The sequence below is a fragment of the Condylura cristata genome, unplaced genomic scaffold (assembly GCF_000260355.1).
Source record: "Condylura cristata isolate star-nosed mole 26May11 unplaced genomic scaffold, ConCri1.0 scaffold00030, whole genome shotgun sequence".
Classification (NCBI taxonomy): domain Eukaryota; kingdom Metazoa; phylum Chordata; class Mammalia; order Eulipotyphla; family Talpidae; genus Condylura; species Condylura cristata.
Window position 1 is genome coordinate 12,928,269 of NW_004567131.1, and position 22,615 is coordinate 12,950,883.

Genomic DNA, 22,615 nt, shown 5'->3' on the forward strand with positions numbered 1-22,615 from the left:
AGTGGGGAATGGGATCAAAAACGGGGGGGGGGGAAGGGAGGGAAATGCACGGGACTATGGTGGTGGCACAGGGGTGATATGGTGATGGGAAACCCATGGGGATTACAATTGAGATGAAAAAAAAATGTGAAAAATGATGTAAAAATAAACTTTTTAATAAAAAAAAAATACCAAAAAAAAAACACACAGGTGCTCTGTATACACACAATTCTGCAAGCTTAGTTTCAAGGGCCACAAGCTTTGCACTTCAATATCCATAGAATTCAAGAGTACAGCATCATACCTTGCCAAAACTTCCTTTCCCCAACATTTTGTGCAAGATAAAATCTTCAATTTTTAACTTCATATGTAGGGATGGTCTTTCTGCGTTGGGCTCAGGTTCTGGACGGTCGCTTATTTTCTGTACCCCATCCAAAGGAGATTCCCAGGAGATTCCCTGAGGCTCTGAAATGACAAGTCAGAGACTAAAATGAGATCAGGAGCAATGAAGAACCTTTCCAGCTACTTCAGACCATTCTCTTCCACTTCCCATTCTGAGGCAGCATCCACAATAATGTGGAAAGAGGGCCGTGTAGACTGTGTCTTGGTCTATATGACACACAGGGAAATTTTTAAGTTAAGAAATGTATTGCAGTCAGCAAAAGATCAGATATGTAACATGAATGAACCCTTTTTATAATGTCAAATCATGGACAGATTAGGGATTTTGAGTTTGAGGAAATGTATTCTCAGTTGCTTGCATGACTCAGGCACAGAAGCATCAATTTATGTGACTCCATGTGAGAGGAGAGGCCATGGATGACAGATTGTTAAATATCTGAATTGTGTCATTCATTACAGTTTTTAAGTTAAGATGCTGTCTAATTTGATCATATCAGACACAGGCTACTTCATCGCCTAGAAACCCTTTCTAAATCTAAGCTAAACATTTCTTTAAAAGTTTTTTTTTTTTTTTTTTTTTTTAAGTCAAGTGCTTGTACAACGACAGAGCATGTATAGAGAAACGTTTTGGTAACCTCCCCCTAGCCCCATGCACTATTTCTTATATTTCAATCCCTGGGTTTATCTTTTTCATTCTCCTTACCTCCAAGGAGTGAAAGTAATTTACACTATATCCTGAAAATCCCAGAACTACATTGTTAGTTTCTCTTATGAAAGATCTTCAAGCAGTAGGTTGGATAAACTTCCATAATATCATACATGTTAAGGATTTTGCATCCTGCGCTTTTCCCTTTCCTACGCTTCAGCTTCTCCAAAAGTCTCAAAGTTCCAGGACCAGATCCTAGTCTACAGCATTCTACCATTCACCTTTATGGTTGATTTATTTCCATGAGACTATTTAACAGTACCAGGAAGCAACATTTGAAAAATATAAGGACAATTTGTAATTGCTTCCTCCATGCCTACCCCATTTTCTCTCCCCACCTCCCCTCTCACAAAGGTTTCATAGTGGGATGTATTTTTGGTTTCAGGTCTAAGAAACTGGAACCCCTTAGCTAAGTCTGTAATCTTTTAAGACACGTATCTATCAGACCAGGAAAATAAAAACATAAGCCCAGAGGACTCTGGCTAAGGTCAGTCAGCGTTCATCACTGACATTGATTCCACCTCGGAGGAGAGCACTACCTCTTTTTCCTGGTGCTGGTACATGTGGCAGCGTGGCTTCACCCTTTATGGCGCATGGGAGACCAATTTCCACTGGGCCTTCTCTGAAGATGTGTTCAGAATCTCTTAAGCAGCGAGCCTGGATTACAAAGACAGAGTCAGACCACTGATAGACCATCCTGCCTGCTCTCCAGGGGGAGGAAGTCATCTACAATTCCTGGACTAATAAGAATACCAAAGCTCCTTTTCCCTTGGCACTCTTTTCTCCTTTTACAGGATCCAGGTCCTGTGAAAACTCAATGTCTGCAATGCACCAGCAGAACATAGCCACTCCCTTCAGACTTTTTAGGGGCCTAATGGTTTCTCCTATGCTATCCACATCATTTTATCATAAATAAGGACAGAGAGGAATGGATGAAAAAAAAAAATAGCTGATACAGGCAGCACAAAGTTTTGAAAGAGCATTTGTTCTTGGCTGTGTGGCTTACACACATGACTAATAAATGGAAAGCCAACGTTGCTCTGGACTCAGTGTCCGGAGGCCATCGGAGGGTTGATATTAGCAAGTAAGTGTTCCCCATAGGCTGTTCCATAACCTTAGTTATAATGCTGGCAATGAATCCTCCGTAATTTTAATTAAATTATTTGGTTCTGTCCCGGTTCACTCCACAGAGAATTTAAGCTCTTCTAAGGGTCCATGCAAGATAAATGCATTAAATAAATCAGGAGAAGTACGTGTTGAGTGTGAATCGGGAACTTTCCACCTCAACAACTTCCTTACCTGTTGCGTGCTCTCAATCATTGCCAGTGCTTCAGCCATTAGTTTCTGGTTGATGCCACACAGGTTGGCCACCTTGGTCTGGCATCTGTGATGGACATTCATGCCACATGCTGGAAGGAAGACAGCAACACCATGAGCACGAGTGCCCGCAGGCCCGGATATGTATACCACCTGTTGTTGGGACCGGATGTTTGCAGGAGCAACTGGCAAATCCCTGATGCCATCTACCCACCAGAGGGAAATACGGAATCAAAATAGAGTGGCTCTTTTATGACACTAGCCAACAAATAAGTAAAAAGTCAGCAAATAAAAATATCAAGAAAATTCAACTGATAAAACCTTATACAATAGGATGATGCCGCTATGGCTCTCCCTCCCCTTCTGAAACACACAGGCCAGGCGCTCCAGGGCTGGAGGCTGGGGAATGACTCCGGGCATGGCACCCCAGGCCTGTGGGCTGAGTGCACTAGGCCGTTGCTGGGAGGAGGCAGCAGGCAGGGCTGGCTCACCCCTCTGGGGTGTGTAGTGTACAGTGCTGGGTGGGAAGGATCTCTTTCCCACTTAGACTGAGCTGAGCACCCCTGGAACCCAGGGAGAACCTCAAGTTGCAGAACAGAGAAGGTGGGGGTGACCTGTGTCAGTGTGAGGTTGGCAAGGTGGGAAAGTGGCCCCTTGGTCACATTCCTAGCGGTGGGGGGAGGGTTCATTGAACCGAACAACTTGTGGAGCTGAGACCTCTGATGTGTATGTGTGAGGAGGTGAGAATTCTGATCCTCTTCCTTGTAAGCAGAATGATAAAGGTTTACTTTCCTGTCACTGTCCTTTTTAGATTGGGGTATGTGTCTGCCTGGGTGTTGTGTAAGTACAACTATTACGTCATGATGTTAGTTTTAGAAAATTGATTTTCTGTGTATGAAACATCACCCTTACAATGAGAATAAAAAGCTAACAAAGACTTCTAATTTTTAGCTGTAGAATCCTAATCTTAAGCCCTTCTTGATTCTGTAAAAGTATATCAGAAAGCATTGTCATAATGGATTTAGGCAGGAGAAACTTTATCCTCTTATTAAACAATTTGCTTGCAAAAGAACTTAACACAGAGAATGGCACCTAGTAGATGCTCAAGAAATACATCATCTCTTAATCTTCATTATCCATGATCGTGAAATGCTTGTTAAGCTACCTAGGTGAAATTTTAGCAGCTGCCGCCACTAGTTTTAATGAGCTCCCCCTGCCTCACTGCAAAACAAAACAGTGGCTCTTTTTCAATGTAAATAATTACAAAAGATTGCTTGTCCCTGCCTTGATGCATCAAGTCAAAAAAATCCCTTTGAAGTGAAATCTTTTATGCATATTAAAGTCTTAAGATAGTAAAGATGCTTTAGAAAGAAGTTCTGCTCCTCCGAGCTGGGCATTACTGGCGCGACCCACTTGTGGATGCGGGCTTTCCTCCAGGTGGCCCTGGCCCCCTGATCTTCATTCTTGCCAGGCTAAGGGCTTAGTGAGGGGTGGGCTCCCAGAGAAGGCTTCACATAGCGCCTAACAATGGCAGCCTCTGCGCACTTGTCTCGCACTTGTCTCGGAGCCTCTGTGAAGAGAAGACCCCTGGCCCAAGGACAGTGTGCTCAGTCTCTCCTACTGACCTATCAGGTGATAACTCCACCTCTGAGCGTGCAGAGAGCCCTGCTGGATGACTATTTTCATGGGAATTGAGTGACAGAGTCAGGCTGAGGAGAAAAGGAGGCCCTACCTAGGGGGTGGCTTAAAAGAGAGCAGATACAGAGGGAAGGGAGGAAAGTGAGAAAAAGGGGTTGACAGCAGAGGGCAAGTCTGGGAGAGGACAACAGCATGCAGAAGTGAGGAAGCAGGGGCTTGGGAGTGTTAGAGGCCAGAACAGAATGGTGGGAAGGGAGAGGGAGGGAAGGAGAGAGGGGAGAAAAGGGGGGGAGAAAGAAAGGAGGGAGGGGAGCTCTTTCAAGTATAGGAGGTGGGAGAGTATGGAATGGAGAATAGAATGGAGAAGAAAGAACCCAGAAGAAGACAAAACAAAGCAAGGCATGGAGGCGTGAAATAATGGCAAGGAATTGTCGTGGAGTTCTAGCTGAGGGACCAGTATGACTTCTGAGACTGGATGTGGAGCTCCAGGGAAGGACACCTGAACGGGGAGACCTTGTAGACCCCCCCCCCCCACAGAGGAATGATTACTCACATTCTGTTGTATGGTGAGAGTATTGTGAATTGCTTCTTGCCTACAAACTTTTTTTTTAAAGGATTTATTTATGCATACAAGAACTGGATCTAGGCAAGAGGTGGGGGGAGGGGGCGGCGAGGGATTTCACCAGAGACAGAGTGAGGAGCAGAACAGGTGGATCTACTGAAATATATTGCTGAGGGGAGCAGTAGCCAAGACCGGAGAGGTCTGCTGTGCTCTGTGGGTCAGCTCTCCTGGGTGGGATGGAATTCATGCTGCAGTGGCTGCTGATAGCTTACATTGCTTAGACTTAACCCCTTCCACCACAGCGAGGCCCACCTATGTAGACTTGGACAGGGATGCAGAGAAAAGTGCATAGGTTCTATGCTTGGGCTTTGAGAGAGCTATGTGAGCTTGACTCGTGTTTGAGCTTGGGTAATGACTGGAAAACTGAATCCTCCCTGCCTCCTTTGAGGTGTCACCTCACATGCCAGGAGCCACAGGAACACAGTTGAGGTGAGGAATGGGGAGACATCTATTTCACGAGGTAAAATGGGCACCAAGAAAAATTAAAATGGCATCAATGTTGATTACAGGTCTGTGCTGCAGGAAACCTCCCTAGTCCCTTCCTGCATCCACATTCAGATGTATAAGTGCTTTGTCATTGCTGGTTAGAATTGTTTTCCTTCCTCCTCCATAATCCTGGCAATACAGCATCTCAGCTTCTAGAGGTTATTGTCTTAGCTGTGTGGAATTTTAGAGCAAGAAAGCCCTTTCTGCTTTTTCTCAGGCAGGTCTGAGTAAGTCCATCAGAGAAGGCTGCACGAGCGACTCAGCTGCAGAGCTAGTGTCTGAGGTGAGACAGACAGGAGAAATGACAGTTAGTACCTAGGGGCCTCTTCCTGGGTGCACTGAGTTTGCAGCACAGTTTGAGGATAGTGTAGAACCATCCACCAAGCAGCTGTGCTAGGCTTTCTCCTGAGGGGACTATAGGAAGGCTCAGACTCTTAGTGCAGTGGCTGGGGACAGGAGCTCAAGTCTGGGAGGGACAGGCCCTGGATACCCAGACTGAGCAGGGTAGGTTTTAAGTGCTGGGGCTATGTCCAATTGAAGGCAGTAGGCTAGGAGCCTGCCTGGCTTACATCCTGAATATTCTACACATATCTGGGACTCAAGGATTAGGGTGTTGGGGATGCAAGGAAAAGAAGAGCCATGGCTGAGTGTCCCAGGAATTTCTCTTTTGTTATCTTGGGGCTGGTCTGGTTGGTTGAAGAAGTCAGCGCCTTCCTCCTACCCTTCCCCTCTCCCTCTCCTCTTCCCTCTGTTGGGCCCTTCATGGAAACCTCCAGTCCTTTCCTTAAGGGGCCCTCCACAGCGCCCTTCACCATGGACTCACCATCACATTTCAGTCCTTGCTTAGCCAGGCCCCACAGCAGGGTCCCACAGTGCTCACAGAAGGTCGGGCTCTTGTAATTGTAGACTTTGAACCGATGTGGCATATCAATTTTGAACCTCTCCTTGTGGAACTGACAGGGAGGAGAGAACATGTGACTTTCTGTGTTTCCCTGGGATCTATATTTTTTTTAAAGGTTCATTTATTTATGCATACAGAACTGGGGTACAGGCCAGAGGTGCAGGGATGGTGAGATGTTTCACCAGAGACAGAGTGGGGAGCAGAATAGTCAGATCAACAAAGTATACTGCTGAGGGGAGCAGCGGGCGAGACAGGAGAGGTCTGCCATGCCATGTGGGTCACCTCTGGGGCGGGGGATCGAACTTGCACTGAAGCAGCTGTGGCCAGCTTGCAGTGCTGTGTTCTAACCCGCTGTGCCATCAGGGAGGGCCCGGGATCCAACTTTTGATGTCTTAGCTAATATTTTAGTGTAGCCAGCAGCAAGAAAAAAACATGAGCATGATACATATTTTAAACCGTAATTTATACTTGTCAAACTTAGAGTCCTGCCAAAAGAAATCAGACATACATCAGACATATGTCTTCTGGGTAGGGTGAGCTGGCCATGGACATACATCAGCTAACGTGGAGACACAGATGCCTGAGGCATTCCCACGGGAAGGCAAACATTTCAGGAAGAGGGGACTAGGGCTATTTATTTAAGTGGGAGCTAAGTAAACATCACACTTTTCTTCCTCTTTTAATATAAATATTTCCTTTTCTCTTTCAGTCCAGAACTAGTGCTTTAACCTTTGGGAGATGTTATGTAACTAACACCTTCTCTAAAGTGAACCTTGCTGTGGGCTTATTAGTAAAGGGTCTGACACATTTCATCCCCATTCTACATGGACTGGGGAAGCCAGAGGTAGTCACAGCTCCTGGACACGTCATATGTGATATGTTTTACACATATGCTAGCCCATGTAGCCTTCAAAATCCTACACTTGACACCACCACTATTAGTACCTTCGTTCGATAGACAAATTGTTTTGTGCTCCACTGTACATAGTACTGTCTCTTCCATGTATCAGATATGCAATAACTATTTGAGGAACGAAGAAGAAAAGAGTAGGAGAAGGACGACTGCCTCATTCCACAGTTCTGTTTCCCTTTCCCCATGGGATAAAATAAAATCTTGTCTCCAGAGGGTACACCATAAACCTTATTTTAAATTAGATACTCGCCTTGACGTAAGAATTATAGTTCTGTTATCATCTCTTACTAACCTTGTAAAAGCTTATAATCTGTATTTTATAATTCGTTGCCCGTATTTAGTCTTTAACTGTCATTTCCAGTTATAGAAGCCACACGAGTTTTCCTTCTACAATTGAGAAAACTATGCCTTCAGGACACTTTCTATGATGATTTTTGGGAAAAGTAGAATCACAAAAATTTTTATTATGCTTTTCTTATTCTTCGCCTCATTTTGGATTCAGTCATGATTATTGACAAGGAAAGGATTTTAGGGAAATTGATGTTCACTGATAAGCATAAGGATTCAAGTTCCAACATTTTTAAAAACAATTGGTGGCTTGTGAAATTTAACTTCTGGGTAAATCATCATACTCAGACAAAGAGAAGACTCTTGGTACGTACCATAGTTTCTCGGCTGTTGATGGCTGACCCTGTGCACTTAGCAATAACTTTATCAATACACTTCTTGTGGATTGCTGCATTGCATTCTAAAAAGAAATGATTGTCGCTTAAGATTTTTAGGAATTAAGGGACAACTAAATAAAAAGAAGGACAATAACAAAACCAACCCTTCTTACTTACGTCGGCACTGGTAGCCCTGTTTGTTCAGACCCCTGCAATAAAGCACATTGACTTATTTGGGTTGACAGCAACATTGGCAGCAAAACTAGGTAATGCAAAAGGTGGCACGATCTCCTGGCTTCCTACAACCAGAACTTGAGCAGTAGCCCCCGGTCACGTTGGCTGGGAGGGATAACTTGTAATTTTTAATTTAAACTGCTTTGTTAAAAGTCTGAGAAATCAATGAGGAACTGTTGATTTTCATTTCATTTGCATATTTTCCAAACATGTAGGGATTAAAATGCTGGACTGAAATGCACTGCAGGCTCCTAGTAGCAAATTTCCATATCTTGTACTTAACAATTCATTGCTTCACAAAGCTCAGTAGGTGAGCAAAAATACTTTATTTCCAATATCTACTATCTGAAAAATAGTTGCACCTAGTAAGTTCTCAGGCTTACGACCAATTCCTGAGTAAAACTCACCATGTGCTAGAAAGGCAGGAGGATTAAGTTATTCTATGAAAACAGGTTGACTGAAATCCACCAAAGGATGAACTTTGGATACCCTGATTAAACTGGGATTGTGCATTAGTGGATTCTGCAGTAGCTCAAAGGGAAGCACAATCTGTTAAGAGGCAAAAACTCTGGGAGCCACAGAGAAGTCCTTTCATGTCTCCATTCTACTATAGCCTTTGCAGTGTGGTCACTGAGCCTTGAACCAATTTCTGTCCCAGGGCTGTTAAGACACCCAAGAGTCTTGTAAACATCTAAATCCATTAGCTCCGATGGGAAAGTGTTGCCTATTGCAGACATTAGTTCCAGCGTAGTTGGGCTGTTGAAGTGGTGAAAATTTCGACTGTAAAATTGTGCTTGCAGTAAAGATGTCTCCTTCTGCGGTTCCTTCTCTTGTATCCCCAGCAACCTCCCATTTCATTAGAAATGAGAGTCCTTTGAGCCTTTTCCTGATTGGACCTGGCTTCCTTGCTCAGCAGGAGCCACATTATGAAAATCTTTTATAGAATAACAACTTTTAAGACTTCTCAATCTAGGTGAGGCCACTGAAAACTCTCAGGTAGTATTCCAGCACCTCCCCCTCCCGTGTACCCCCAAAGTAGAGCATGCCAGGCTTGTTAGACTATAAGGATGCAACAAAATGCATAGCCCTGAGCTTGGAGTGAAATGCAGAATTACATACCAGACAAACTCGTGGCAGACGGAGCAAAATGTAGGTTGTGGGAAGAAGGTGGCTGTAAACTCATGACACTTGACATGATGGACTTTGGCTTGTTTAATGGCTCCTCGGCGGTGATGCAATGCGAAGAAGCCTTCAGCCTCAAATTCACTCATGTCCTTTGTGTCTGTGGGAAGAGAACGGACAAAGTGAAGCTTTGTGGAATGTCTATCACAGGCGGATGGGGAGGTTGGAGAGATGGTAGGGAACTAAGATAGATATGGAATTAGACAGGTGCCTAGGCCAGTGAAACTCTTAAGTGGTCATTAAGGTCAGTACAATACTAACTTCTTTCCTTGATTCCATAACATGGAATTATCTTAGGGTATATTATTATAGAATTGAAACAATGAGGTTGGATCATTGCTTAGTCATTCACCCCTCTTTGACTATGCTAAGTTATCCTCTTTTAGTTTTAAAACCAACAGTCAGAACACTCAAGGTATTAATCTACCTCCTGTTCACTGCCATTGATGAGTCAGCCAGAAAAGGCAGGAAGTGGCAAGGAGCTTACTGCCTCTAATTCTAGAGAATAATGTGGTTTTTTTTTTTTTGTAAAGATTTATTTATTTGTACATACAGAACTGGGGTACAGACCAGAGGCTCAGGGGCGGCGAGAGGCTTCACCAGAGACAGAGCGGGAAGCAGAACAGGCAGATTGACGAAGTACACTGCTGAGGGGAGCAGCGGACGGGTCAGGAGAGGTCTGCCGCGCCATGTGGTCACCTCCGGGGCAGGTGGGAATCAAACTCATGCAGAAGTGGCTTTAGCTTCTCAGTGCTATGCTTTAACCCGCTGTGCCACCAGGGAGGGCCGAGAATAATGTGGTTTTTGACAGCAACTTGGGAAATTTTTATATTTTAAAAGATTTATTTATGCATATAGAACTGGGGTACAGGTCAGAGGTGCAGGGGGTGAGAGGATTCACCAGACACAGAGTGGGGAAGCAGAACAGGCAGACTGACAAAGCACACTGCTGAGGGGAGCAGTGGGTGATACAGAAGTCTGCTGTGCCCTGTGGGTCACCTCCGGGGCGGGGGATTGAACTTGTGCTGCAGCAGCTGCAACTAGCTTTGTAGTTCTGGCTTTAATCCATTGCACCACCAGGGAAAGTCCAAGAAAGATTTTTTTTTTTTTTTTTTTAGGTCCCACAGTGCTTTACATCTGATTGGTAAGATGACTAGAGGACGCTGGCCAGACTTGAGTGTGAGGGCATAGGACGTTGGGAAGTTATTTGTGCTCTGGTCCCTGATATCCACAGTAATCAGACATACAAGCTATAGATTTTGCAGGTCAGTGTGGAAGGGAGTGTAGAAAGAAGGAAAACATTAACTGATAGTTAGAATTTTTTAATGCCTAGATAGTGCTGGGCATTACCTATGCTTCCACATCAAATCATCATATTCACATTGCCTATTACCCTAGGGTTATGGAAAATAGGGAAGGTACTTTGGGTAGTGACTAACTGGAGCAGAGGATTTCTTTCTAAAAGACTTAAGAATTCTGAGAATACTAGTGATGTGAGCCGTGAAGCCCAGGTCCAAACGAATTATATACCAAGGCAGTTGTGGTCAGTGAAAACTGCAATATGTTAGAATTACAGAGTAAACAATCAAGACATAACAAAAATAGTCCTTGATGAGTTAAGGATAATGGATTTAATGAGTATGACTTAAAGATCCAGATTACTTTTCCATTCTTTTATTTTTACAAATATAAAAAAATAGAGGCTTAGTGAGAAATAAGGGGCTCATCAAATTTCACAACTGTATCAAGTTAACAGTATTTAAACTATTTCCATTTTGGCTAAGCAGTAGCAGAAGTTTGAGAAAATCCCTGCCAAGATACCTTCCGCCCATATCCCTAGTATTATGACTTGGCTAGAAACACATTGGGTAGACAGTAGCAAGGCTACATAGGTGGACAGCTCTTCCCCAGGAATCCTGCCAAATTGCAAGATCCAGTTTTGACTAGGAGTCTTCTCCACGGTGGCTCACAGGTCTGTTTTATGGGAACTCCAAGAAAAAGTCATTCCCAATAGCCTTCTAAGGAGTTCCACTGAAGGGACAAAATAGTTTAGTTAGGTACTTCAGCTATTTTTATTTGGACCTGGGCTGGAAACAAATAAGCCTAGTTGAATGAGGGGCTAAATTTAGGGTCATCAAAGCAATCTACCTTTTCCCATAAATTCTGCAGTAAATGTAGTGGTCTGTTAACAACTTGTGGTTGGCTATTATAGTCAGTTGTTAGTAAAATTTGACTCTGTTTCGGTCTAGATGGAGTGAACCACAGCATAAAATTACTTGTAAAATTCAGAGGATGGAAGTATATTATTCTGGAACCCTAACTATATACTGTAAAAAATTATTTGTGTGTGTGTGTATTATACATAATGTGTCATATTGCAATTTTTTTTGAAAGTACTAGAAGTGAATTTATTTCCTTTGTTCCAGCCCCTAAATATTTAGGGAATCTCCTTCACCTTGTAACCATTTTGATCTTTATGAGAGAATGCATGCAACAAAACTCAGAATTTCTTCAATTCTTCTGATATGGACTGCTTATTTCTGAAGTAATTTGCTATTCTACTTAATGATTTCTATGAGTTTATTGGGTTTTATATGTTTATATCTTTTTTACAAAATGGTTTTCTAATCTATTTTTTTTTAGCCTAAACTCACTTATTTGTAGTTAAACCATGTGTTTCCTGAGCAGCTATGAGCAGATTGCTACACTGAAATAATTAGATGCTACCCCTGACTTGGAGCAGACATGGCCCTAAACAGCTAATCAGAGGGAGCGTAGGGTGGTGCAGAAGGCCTGGGAGGTGCACACCCACATGTACAGCTCTGGAAAACTGAATTGCAAAAGATACAACCAAGTGGTTTAAAGTGCTATTTAAACAGCTGGAAAGGCAAACAAATAATAAGAGGAAGACAAATAATAGCACATGTGTGAGCTAAGAAGAGGGGTTCTCAGCACTGACTGATAGAAGATCTCAAGGGAGTTGAAGGCGAGAAAATAGGAATTTGTTTTGAGGATTCATACTCTCATTTAGCAGATTGATCGAAATATAAGCCAGACTCAGAGTTTAAAAATTGATAGTGTTGTAAAGAAATAGGGACGAAAATACTATAATGTTGTATGTCAGTTTAAAAAAGATGTAGAGGGAGTTTCAAATTGGGTCTAGATTTAAAAAACTGTAAATATTATTTTGTTCTTAAAAATACTTCCTGAGCTTGGGTTATTGTTACTTGTGATTTATCCTTGGTTGTGACCCACCTGAATTTGCTCTCTCATTCTAAGAGAAAATTCAAGTTCCACAGGAATGGGCAGAGTCAGGGCATTGTTTTTCCAACCAAGGATCCTTAAACCATTTACCTAACGAAAGTACTCTCATTCTGAAGGGGGGCTTAGTTCACTTTATATTAGTACACTTTCGTTATGTAAGAAAGTAGCTATTTTTTAGTATTATCCCTTAGGCCAGTACTTTTACTTTTTATCCAGCTAGTGATTTAGTGATTTAACAGTCAGTCTTACTTGGTCAACTCAAAAATGGCACAATGACATGTATATACTTGGAGCTTCCAAGAGAAAAGAGAAGAAGAATTTAGTGTACATCTTCCCCTCCTTAGGAATTTTTTCTCCTAAAAAAAAAAAAAATCATCCTGGGAAACTTTAAGTATGTACAACATGGAGGAACTAATGTAATCAGTTTCCAAATAGCAATCACAGTTAACCAATACAAGGCCACTGTCTTCAGCAGACTCCACACACTCTCCTACCCTGAGCAAAGGGCTCTTTAGAAGCAAATCCCTGGTATCATATTATCTATAAATATTTCAGTATGTATCTACAAAAGATGACCTCTTTTCAAAAAACATAACCACAATATCATCACATTTAAAAAATTAATAACAGTGCTTCAATATTATCATCTCTCTGATGAATGTTCAGATCTCCTTGACTAGCTCATAATACGCCTTTTCTTTTCAGTGTATTTTCCGACTCCAAACCCAATATAAATCTATGTTAAGCAGAACCCCAGAAAGCATCATCAACCTCTCAAATTTGTTTCTTGTAATAAAACTAATTTTTTAAAAAAGGTGAATTTGGTTTCTTTTCTGTAAATTCATATAACCATTATGAAATTTAGGCTTTTATGAGCCTTTGACATAAACATTCTGGTTTAGATTTAAATATTCTGGTTTATATTGAACAACGTAAGTGTCATGAGAGAAAGGAGAAGCTGTTCACCAGGACCGAATACGCTGCTTATACATGCAGCTTCTGCCCCCCACCCCCCATTGGGTGACATGGAACCAGAACTCCTTAGCAGTGCGTTTGTTCCTAAACAGATTTGAGGTGACTAACTTGAAGCACTAACGTTTTGCCACTAGTGTTACGGAAAATATCTATTGGTTTCTTTGTGTTCTTACTGACAGTGTGAAAGCTTATTCTGTCACATTATTTATACACAGACAATGTGTACACACAGAGCCATATGGATTCTCTTGCATTTACATTAAATTCCCAAACTAAAATAAAGTTCTAGCCATTAGAAACTAGTGCTGTAAATGGTTTGTTTAGACTGCTGCGTTGCTATCTAGCCCACATAATGTATTGTCAGCTCATGCTGGACCACCACTAAAGAGTTTAAGAAAATTCCTTCTGCTTCCATTTGTCCTAATTCTTTCCTATGTAATTGCAAAAGTAAGTAAGTTGCACCTGAGAAGAAGGGACACGCCTTCCTCCCCCCCAAACAGAATGAAGAAATGTCACTTGCCACTCATTTCCAGAAAGTATCTTGCGTTCATTAGCATTCGGCCTTGAGGTTTCAGCTCTAACTGGTTGAGAAGAGAGAGAAATGTCAGTCAGAATGTGAAACAAGTCAGTACGTGACATAATAACTGGTGACTTGAGCAAGGGTAGAGGATTTCCAGTGCAAAGCCCAGGCCTGGCTCCCTCTCACTTCACTCACATGTGGCACGGAGGCTGTGCATATAGCCCTTGCTTTATTGCCACACCTTTGCAATTCATTGCAATTCATTAGTTTTACTGGGAGGTCAAGACTTCCACAAGGAAGAAACAAAATTCTACAACAGATTGCAATTGATTTTCTTGCCCTGTGCTCTTTTTCTGGGGAGTTCTAACATGGCAAGTTCAGTTCTTTTTATTATTTATTTATGTGCATAGAAGAACTGGGGTGTTGGCCAAAGGTGTGGGGGGTGAGGCAGAGTGGGGAGCAGAACAGGCAGATTGATGAAATACACTGTGGAGGTGGGCAGCGGGTGATACAGCGGTCTGCTGTGCCATATGTGGGGCAGCTCCCTGTTCAGAGATCAAACTGAGACTCTAGAGGTGACAGTGTTGAAACTTAACTCCCAGGCTACCAGGAGGCCCCCAAATTCAGTTCTTAGGCAAAAGAACTGAAGGTGGAACTGACTCACTTTGGAAGGAAAGATCAAGTTGTCTTTGAGAGTCACCACCGCCCTTTTCCTTCTTCTCTCCCTCTCCTCCCCGCACCCCCACATATACTCTCCAGGTTAATCAGGAGGGTAAATGAGAATGACCTTTTTTCTTTCACATGGGGTGATGGTTTTCTTGGGAAAGTATTGGATAATTTACTAAGAGAAATTTTAATTATATTGGTCCAAGAAGGGGTAAAAACATATTTTGGTATCATCATGTAGAAGGGACCAGAACAAAGTGACATTTAAGGGACGGTGCAGGATAGCATGTCACATGACATAAGAGGGAAAATGGCAAATCTAAGGTAATCTGACCACTACTGCTACATACTAAACCCACCACTGTATTACTAATACACTAAAAAGATTAAGACAGTGAACTAAAGGCCATTACTGGCGACTATATCCATGGTTAACGGGAACAGCTAAAAACCAGCATGTGTCCAACAGAACCCGGGACTGAGCTTGAATTGTGGCTGAATAATTTCGTAGCTGTACAAGTTTGTTCAAATCACTAAGCCCTCAAGAATTTCTGAAAAATGGACCTAGAGGTCACTCCAATGTTAAAAATCACTACTATTAGAATTTTATATTAACTTACATTATTTGGTCAGTTATACGTTCTCTTGCAAGCTTGAAGAGATTAATGAAAAGCAAAGTACCTCTGACATCAGTTATATATATCATTGTTCGCTGGGTTGTGAAATAAGTAATAAAGATAGAGATAAAGGGCTCTTCCTGGTGGTGCAACGGGTTAAAGCGCAACATTACAAGCCAGCACAACCACTTCAGAGTGTATTAGATCCCAGCCCTGGAACTGACCCACATGGCACAGCAGACCTCTCCTGTCTCGACCACTGCTCCCCTCAGCAGTGTACTTCATCAGTCTGCCTGTTCTGCTCCCCACTCAGTCTCTGGTGAATCCTCTCACTGTCCCTGCACCTCTGGCCTATACCCCAGTTCTGTATGCACAAATAAACAAATCTTTAAAAAAGTAGAGATAAAAATGGAACTAGAAGAGAGGGAGATAAACAGCAACTAAAATGGTGAAAATTTATCAGTATTTACGACTAGCGATGGAAGAAATTAAACCTATGCATAGAAAGTCATATTCCACCAGGTTTTGTGAAGTGGTTTAGGAGGTTGCGATACAAACAGTTAAAGGTTTGGGAAAAGAGAAGGCTGGTCTTAGTGTGTTTAGAAACTGGAAGGTGTCGATGATGGTAAAAAACAAAACTCAGAAAATATTAATTTTGAAATAGTGACATTTTCAGAAGGCAGATTTTCAATAGAAGCAACATTGGAAAATATAGGTCCAAAACAGTCTCTAAATACTATACATAAAAGTAAACTAAGAAATAGTTGAAAAAAAAAGGTGAAAATGAAAAAAAACTATGAGTTAAATAAGGATCTGAAGGCCACTAAGGGCTATCACTAAGTAATCCTAGAATATAAAGTTACTGAAAAGTTTGATAGGAATAAAAATAGAAAAAGTCTAGGTTAGAGGTCAAATGCAATTTTAAGAGAAATAAATGGAAACATAACTTTTTACCATTGATACCTAACAACAGGAATTAAAAATTACTTATCCTTTCACTAACTGAGAGTGAAATCAAATAGCACTTTACTTTTAAAATTTAGGAAATTGATGACTTTTATCTCTGGCCAGACATGGATCCACATGGTGCAGCAGATCTCTCCTGACCTGCCCGCAGCCCCCCTCCTCAGTGTTCTTCAGTCTGCCTGTTCTGCTCCCCACTCTGTCTCTGGGGAATCCTTTCACCCCCTGTACCTCTGGCCTGAACCCCAGTTCTTGTATGCATAAATATATAAAAATCTTAAAATATATATAAGGCAGAAAATAAATGGGAGTGAGGGGAAAGCAGGGAAGACGTCCAGTCCATCGCTTCCTCCAGGCCTTGCCCGAAACCTCCCTGCCTTGGGGCCAGCTGCAGTCTGAGCCCCCCTCACTCACCTGGCTTGTGTAAACCAGTATATACAGCCATCTATAAAGATTGGTGTCTCTGTTTCTATTTATAAATTATTTCAATTTATAAATTTCTATTTATAAATTTATAAATTTTAAAGGAGAATTTTTTTTCACCTCATATATGAATACAAGAGACTTGAATATGTCACTGTGTTCTCTGGGCCATGAGTGGAAGTCAACTCATCATACTTCCAGGATGACACTGAAATTTTCAGCTAGTCTTCAGCCATTATGATCTTTAGCACTTAACAGGACATGCACTGTCAAGAAAGCTCACAGACTAGACACATACCCATATTTCTGTCTTCCCATTGTTCTTCTTACATCTCTCAGCCAGGGAGTAGAGTTCCACGGTGGTTTCGGATATTAGGTCCACATTTTTACCCTTCACGATGATCTGCATCACTCTTCCTTTGTTGATGTGAGCATCGAAGGTGCTGTCCCAGGGTGGGTACATGGTTGGCTTTTTCTGGATATACATCTGCCCATTCTCTAGGCACAGAAAGAGGTGTTCTCATTACACTTTTAGCCAACTCTGGGAGATAACCCAGCAGCATTTCACATTCCCTCTGGCCTCTAGGATATTTAATTCTTTTGAGAACACTGTAAGAACACATCAGACCACTAGAGACAACATAGGCCTGAATGAGACTGTGTCTGGCTCTACATACAAGATAATTTAAGCAGCAAAGATCTGATCATGGCTTAGTATGACAATTGCCTTTCCCTCCTCTACAGCTGGTTGACTCAGACGGCGAGCAAGAATTTGGGAGGCTGAGCCTCGTGTATTTGCCATGGAACAGGGACACAGAGCTTGCTCTTTACATTTTATATTTTTCTGCTGTTCGAGACCGGCCTTTGTTAGTCTAAAAAAGGCTGTCATTTGGCCAATAAATTTTGCTGGTATTTGAAAAAGTAGAGAATACAAAACAAACAAACAAAAAAATGTCATGAGTGTACCTTTAAAAAGATTCTTACCATTTTCCACCTGACATAAATACACTTAAAATATAATAAACAACATTTCCTCCTCTAATTTTCAATTGAAGATACAGTTTACATATACCATCCACTACAAGCAAAGACTACTGCCAGGGAAGAGGTTCTCCTCCACAGAGTTGGCAAAACAGGCCTGAGAGGGCAGGCAGGCAGCTGGGATCCTGCAAATGGTTAGTACTAGAACCATGATTAGCATGGTGGGTGCAGAGAAACCGCTCCAGAACCTCCAACTGACTGGAGAAGAGTTCATCAGTGGGGTTAGTCTTTCATCCATATGGATTTCCTGTAGTATTTATTCTTTAATCATTCCAGAAGCAAAAATCTGTAGTTGTACTTAAGTGTTTGTGTCTTGTGATAATAAGTACAGTTGGTGATAGATTTAATAATTCAGAATTTCCCTTAAAGTAGAGCAGTTTTGATGGCCCTTTCTTTCCAACACATGAAGCTAAAACAGAACGGACATTTGTTAAATTGACATTTTGGAAATATACAAAGAATTGAACAAGCTGAAATTTCAAACTCAGTTAAAGCTGGCTATCAGAGGTAGAAAATCAAACATCACTGAAAGAAGCCTCGCTGGAGATTGGGCTTTTAAACTTTTGTGATATTTATTTATTTTTAATGAAGGCAACAGTGGTCTATACCATTATACATAATTAGGAGGTATAGGATGCCACCTTTCAGATGTATGTTTCCATCCCACACCCACCACCAACACACCTATAATGAGTTTGGGCTTTTTAAACACCAGTGCCCATATTAAGCATCAGAATAACATTTTACTTCCAAGGACTTGAAGTCTCTCCTTTTCTCAACTATAACCATCCCTGACAAATGTACCCAGTCAATTTCCAGACCCTGACAGAGGACAGGACCTTCCCCAGTAGGGTATTCACTAGGTTTGTCATCACCTAAAAAGAGGATGAGAACCCAGGATCCTTTCTACCCAGGATGAGCCCATTTCTCTCCACAGCTCAAGGCTGCAGCACTGTGTCCTATTTGTCCCTGTTCTATGGACTCATCATGGAAAATTCATCCCAAAGACTGGGACAACTCTATAGAAGCAAGTTCTTTAGAAGTAAAGCTTCTATACTTCTATAGTTAAAATTCTATAGAAGTAAAACTTGAATTGTAATGTTCAGAGTGATTTCTTTTCAGAATAAAGCCAAAACAAAATCAAAAACAAAAATCTCCAAACTCTACAGGCTAACCTTTTGAAAAAACAAAGTTGTCTTCTTTTTTGACAAGGTTCCTTGATCCACATGGCTGATTAAACCAAGTTCAAAGGCAAGGCCAAAAGAAGAAGAAGAAATGAAAAAACCAGACTCTCAGGAGGCAAATGTCAGCGAGACCTGCGGTTGTAAAAAGAACTGGATCCAGGAGACCCATTAAGTCAAAAGCAGCTTTGAAAAACCCAGACGTTTTACACTTCAAAGATTTCTATGACATTTGAAAGGTTTTAGATTGGGAGCAAGTGCCATTCTCACTTTTAACTAAAGAGGAGAGAAATCTGTGCACTAGGGAAACCAAGATGAATTCAGATGTCTCCTCAGCTTTGATGCACTCACAGTGGCTAGAAGGATGAAGTCAACCATGCAGCAGCAGGAGACTTTTAAGAGAGGTAGCAGCCAACATAGTAGGATTTGGAATCCCAGAATTCTGAACTGGAGACATGTGGCTAGAGGTTCTTGATTGCTGACTCGGGTTCCCCTGCCACCTATAAATGTCACCTTCTTAGAGACCCTTAGGACTACTTTATGATAGAAACACATACACTATACTTTTATCTCTGTAACCCACATCTCCATTCTCAGCCCTTCTGTCTCTTTTTTGCTCTGCTTTATTTTTCTGAACAATATATATATACACACACACACACACACACACACACACACACACACACACACACATATATATATATATATATATATATATTTGTTTATTTCCCATCTTCCTCTGATAGAATTGAAGCTTTAAGGAAGTCTGATGGCACTGATTTTTACTCAGCCTCCATCTTGTACCAGCAATAATCACACTTAACTCCAAGTATCTGCTGCAACAAGAAATAAGGAAATGTAATGAGCCTAGGATATAAACTTCCTCCTGTCTTTCCTTGAGAAAGCTCATAAGAACTGTAAATGCAGAGATGGGGATCAAGCCTGCTGAAGTGATGAGGGAGAAGCCCCAACAGAAGAGGATTATTTTAACTGAAGATCTAAACCCACAACAGGAATCTCAGAGGCTGTCACACTCCTTACCACAAACCACCTATAAATATTTAAATTTGACAAGATATGACTATTTTCACTCATCCACATCTTAGTAAATGTAAAAGTAAATTTCCTGAATTTTGGATTCTAACAGTTAATTATATATTATTTGCAGCATTCTTCTAAGCTTAGCCAAAGAAGCAGGAAAGCATCTTTTGCGTTAATATTAGGTTATGCAAACTCACTAGCTATAATCATATAAAAAACAACCAGTCTTAACAGTACAGGTCCCATGTTCTATTTTAGTTCACTTGTACATTTTTTTTCCTGTTACTGTCCAAAGCCCATTGCTTATTTTCTTTGTGCATGTGGACATGGTTCAGTTAAATGGAACATGAGCAGAAGACCTGGGGCTAGTTCAGAGTCTATCACTAAATTCATTTGCCCTTGAGGAGGAATTGATTTTCTTGGCATCAGTTTCCTGAATGATAAAATTAAGTTGAAACAGAAGACCTTGAAGATTGGGACGGCCTGACTTCACAGTTTATGGCAGTATCTTTCTTTTCCTTCCCCACCCTCAACACCCACTCAAGCTTACCTGATTCAACAAACTCTTTGACGAGCACAGCGCAGTAGGGGTTAACAGCCTCTCCCTGGCACGGCTGGCAGGACCCACAGTCAAAGTTGGACAAGCCAATTCGAAGAAATGGTGACATGGCTGCTCCCTGCAAAGTGACAAAAGACAAAGTTTGTTTTGGACTTTAAAATGTATTATTTTTGGTGTACCAGCCCCACTTAACCATTGCTTTATCACAGACAGCCACAGCCTCAAATTCTTCAACTATCTATTTGAACAAATGCATTTATTTCCCCTTCCACAAAGTATTTTACTGGGCTCACCCCAAACCACAGGCTGACTTGTCAGAGGCTTTCTGGAAGTCTGCACTATTCAACCTCATTAGTTAAAACTCTAACCTTACCCTTATTCTAATAGAGTTATGTTTAATAGTTGCTGCATAAGGCAAACATTCTTCAACATTTTATTTCTTCTGCTCAAGTTGGTACCAGTAAACAAGACACGGTAATAAGAATATGAGTTTACAAAGAGAGTCTATTTTAGGCATACCAATTAAATATGACACCACAAAATTCTTACATGGTCTATTTATGTGTGTGGTGGAATGGGTTCTGGGCAGTTAGCAGCTGATCCCTATTTGCTTTAGACATTTCCAGAAAGTCTGCTTTCTTCACAGTTGTGTGTGTGTAATGAGCCTTAGAACATTATGAACTACTTAAAGAATCCTAAATCATTGGACACCACAATAAAGTAGACCTTTATTGGATATGGAAGAACAAAGTACTTCATAAAAGTCAGAGAAGTAATACGTTTTCTTAGAGATAGGTGAAAACCATCACTGCGTTGGCGACAAATTCTAGGAATCTATTCTGATTCTTTAGATGCACCTGACATTCCGTATTTATTCTTGTTTGGCTGCTTACCTCACTAAACACTTTTAAAAGACAACAAAAACATTTTCCCATGACATTCCATCAATTTGAAATGATCATCTAGTATTTAGTGAGAAAGTTAATTCCTTGCTTCTTCTATCTTCTTGAGCCATTTACTTGTCATGAATTTTCACAAACGTTAAGTAAGCCAGAGATAAAAAAACAAAAACAAAAAAACAAACCAGTAACTGCCTTTTCCATCTTGTAAAATGGAAGAATTTACTCGAAATAACTGAAACCCAGATGTGAGAATCAATGACATGATTGGAAATCCTAGTCCCATCCGTCTTAACCTGACAGTCACAGAAGCTGGTCAGCCTCTTTCCGGCATTCTCTAAGTAGTTTTTGAACCTATAAAGAATCAAATTGGGGCTCTTGACAACTGCTGTTGATTTCATGGATATTAAGAAAGTACCAATTTCTTCAGTAGGTTAGCAGGTTTAACTAAAGGAGATGATTATGTAAACACCATGATTTATTAGGTGGTTGTCTCTGACACCATGCTGTACATGCCACACTGTAGGGCTAGCAGCAGATCACTTCCAGATTTGCCTTTATGGATCCTCCTTTGCACTCTGAGCATAGAATTCTTGGACAGGAGCCTCGCTAACAACAGAGTTCTCCAGAGAGGGCTTTGGAGCCCTACTCTTTCCTGAGCCATCAGTCTTTTAGACAAATCTGTATCCCTTCACTAAACAGGAAAAATCACTAGGAACTATCCTCATTTATGAGGATTTACCATATATGGACTTTTAAAGGATTTCCTCAGTAAGAGTAAAGGTAAGTAAGTAATTCTGATTTTGAGTGTGGAGGGATCATGGACTCATAAAAGCCTGAATTACAACCACTCTGACCCTTTAGTGACAGATGTGTCATTGCTATTTCCAGCCTAGGCTCAGAATTAGGCGACTGCAGCTTAACATGCATTTGGGAAATCTCTCTGGGGAGTAGACAAAAAGTGCTCGAGTTATTAGGGTTCCTATTATAGCATGGAAGAGTGTTGCAGTGAAGTCCATCTGTCCCAAAGGACTTGCTTACCCATCAGCAATTTCATAAGTAATTCAGCTCCCCTTGCCATTTCACCAGATTTTCTTGCTCTAACCCCTCACCCAGAATCACTCTGACAGTTTACACAACACACAGATCTGTTGATAGCCTGGTCATTGCCTCTCTTTCTAAATCTACTCACAGTGATACAACCTGATATATATACATATACATATATATATATATATATATATATACACACACATATATATATACATATATATGTATATATATATACATATACACATACTATATATATTTAAAATGTATATTTAAATACACATAAATATGCATATTTATGTATATTTAAATATACACAAATATGTATATTTATGTATATTTAAATCTTCATATAGATATTTAAAGATTTA

General features: G+C 41.1%; 1 protein-coding gene across 1 annotated transcript in view; it reads right to left on the reverse strand.

The window, feature by feature from the left end:
• The window catches only part of PRKCQ (protein kinase C, theta), a 108,597-nt gene that overhangs the window by 40,297 nt on the left and 45,685 nt on the right, over positions 1–22,615 (reverse strand). The window contains exons 2-11 of the mRNA XM_004691227.2: positions 20,287–20,413; positions 16,772–16,971; positions 13,805–13,865; positions 8,983–9,145; positions 7,807–7,838; positions 7,627–7,712; positions 5,974–6,103; positions 2,387–2,496; positions 1,627–1,744; positions 284–444 (exon numbers count right to left, since the gene is read on the reverse strand). Coding sequence (XP_004691284.1) covers positions 284–444; positions 1,627–1,744; positions 2,387–2,496; positions 5,974–6,103; positions 7,627–7,712; positions 7,807–7,838; positions 8,983–9,145; positions 13,805–13,865; positions 16,772–16,971; positions 20,287–20,404 — 1,179 coding nt within the window. The 5' untranslated portion in view covers positions 20,405–20,413. The remainder of the gene's footprint in view (positions 1–283; positions 445–1,626; positions 1,745–2,386; positions 2,497–5,973; positions 6,104–7,626; positions 7,713–7,806; positions 7,839–8,982; positions 9,146–13,804; positions 13,866–16,771; positions 16,972–20,286; positions 20,414–22,615) is intronic.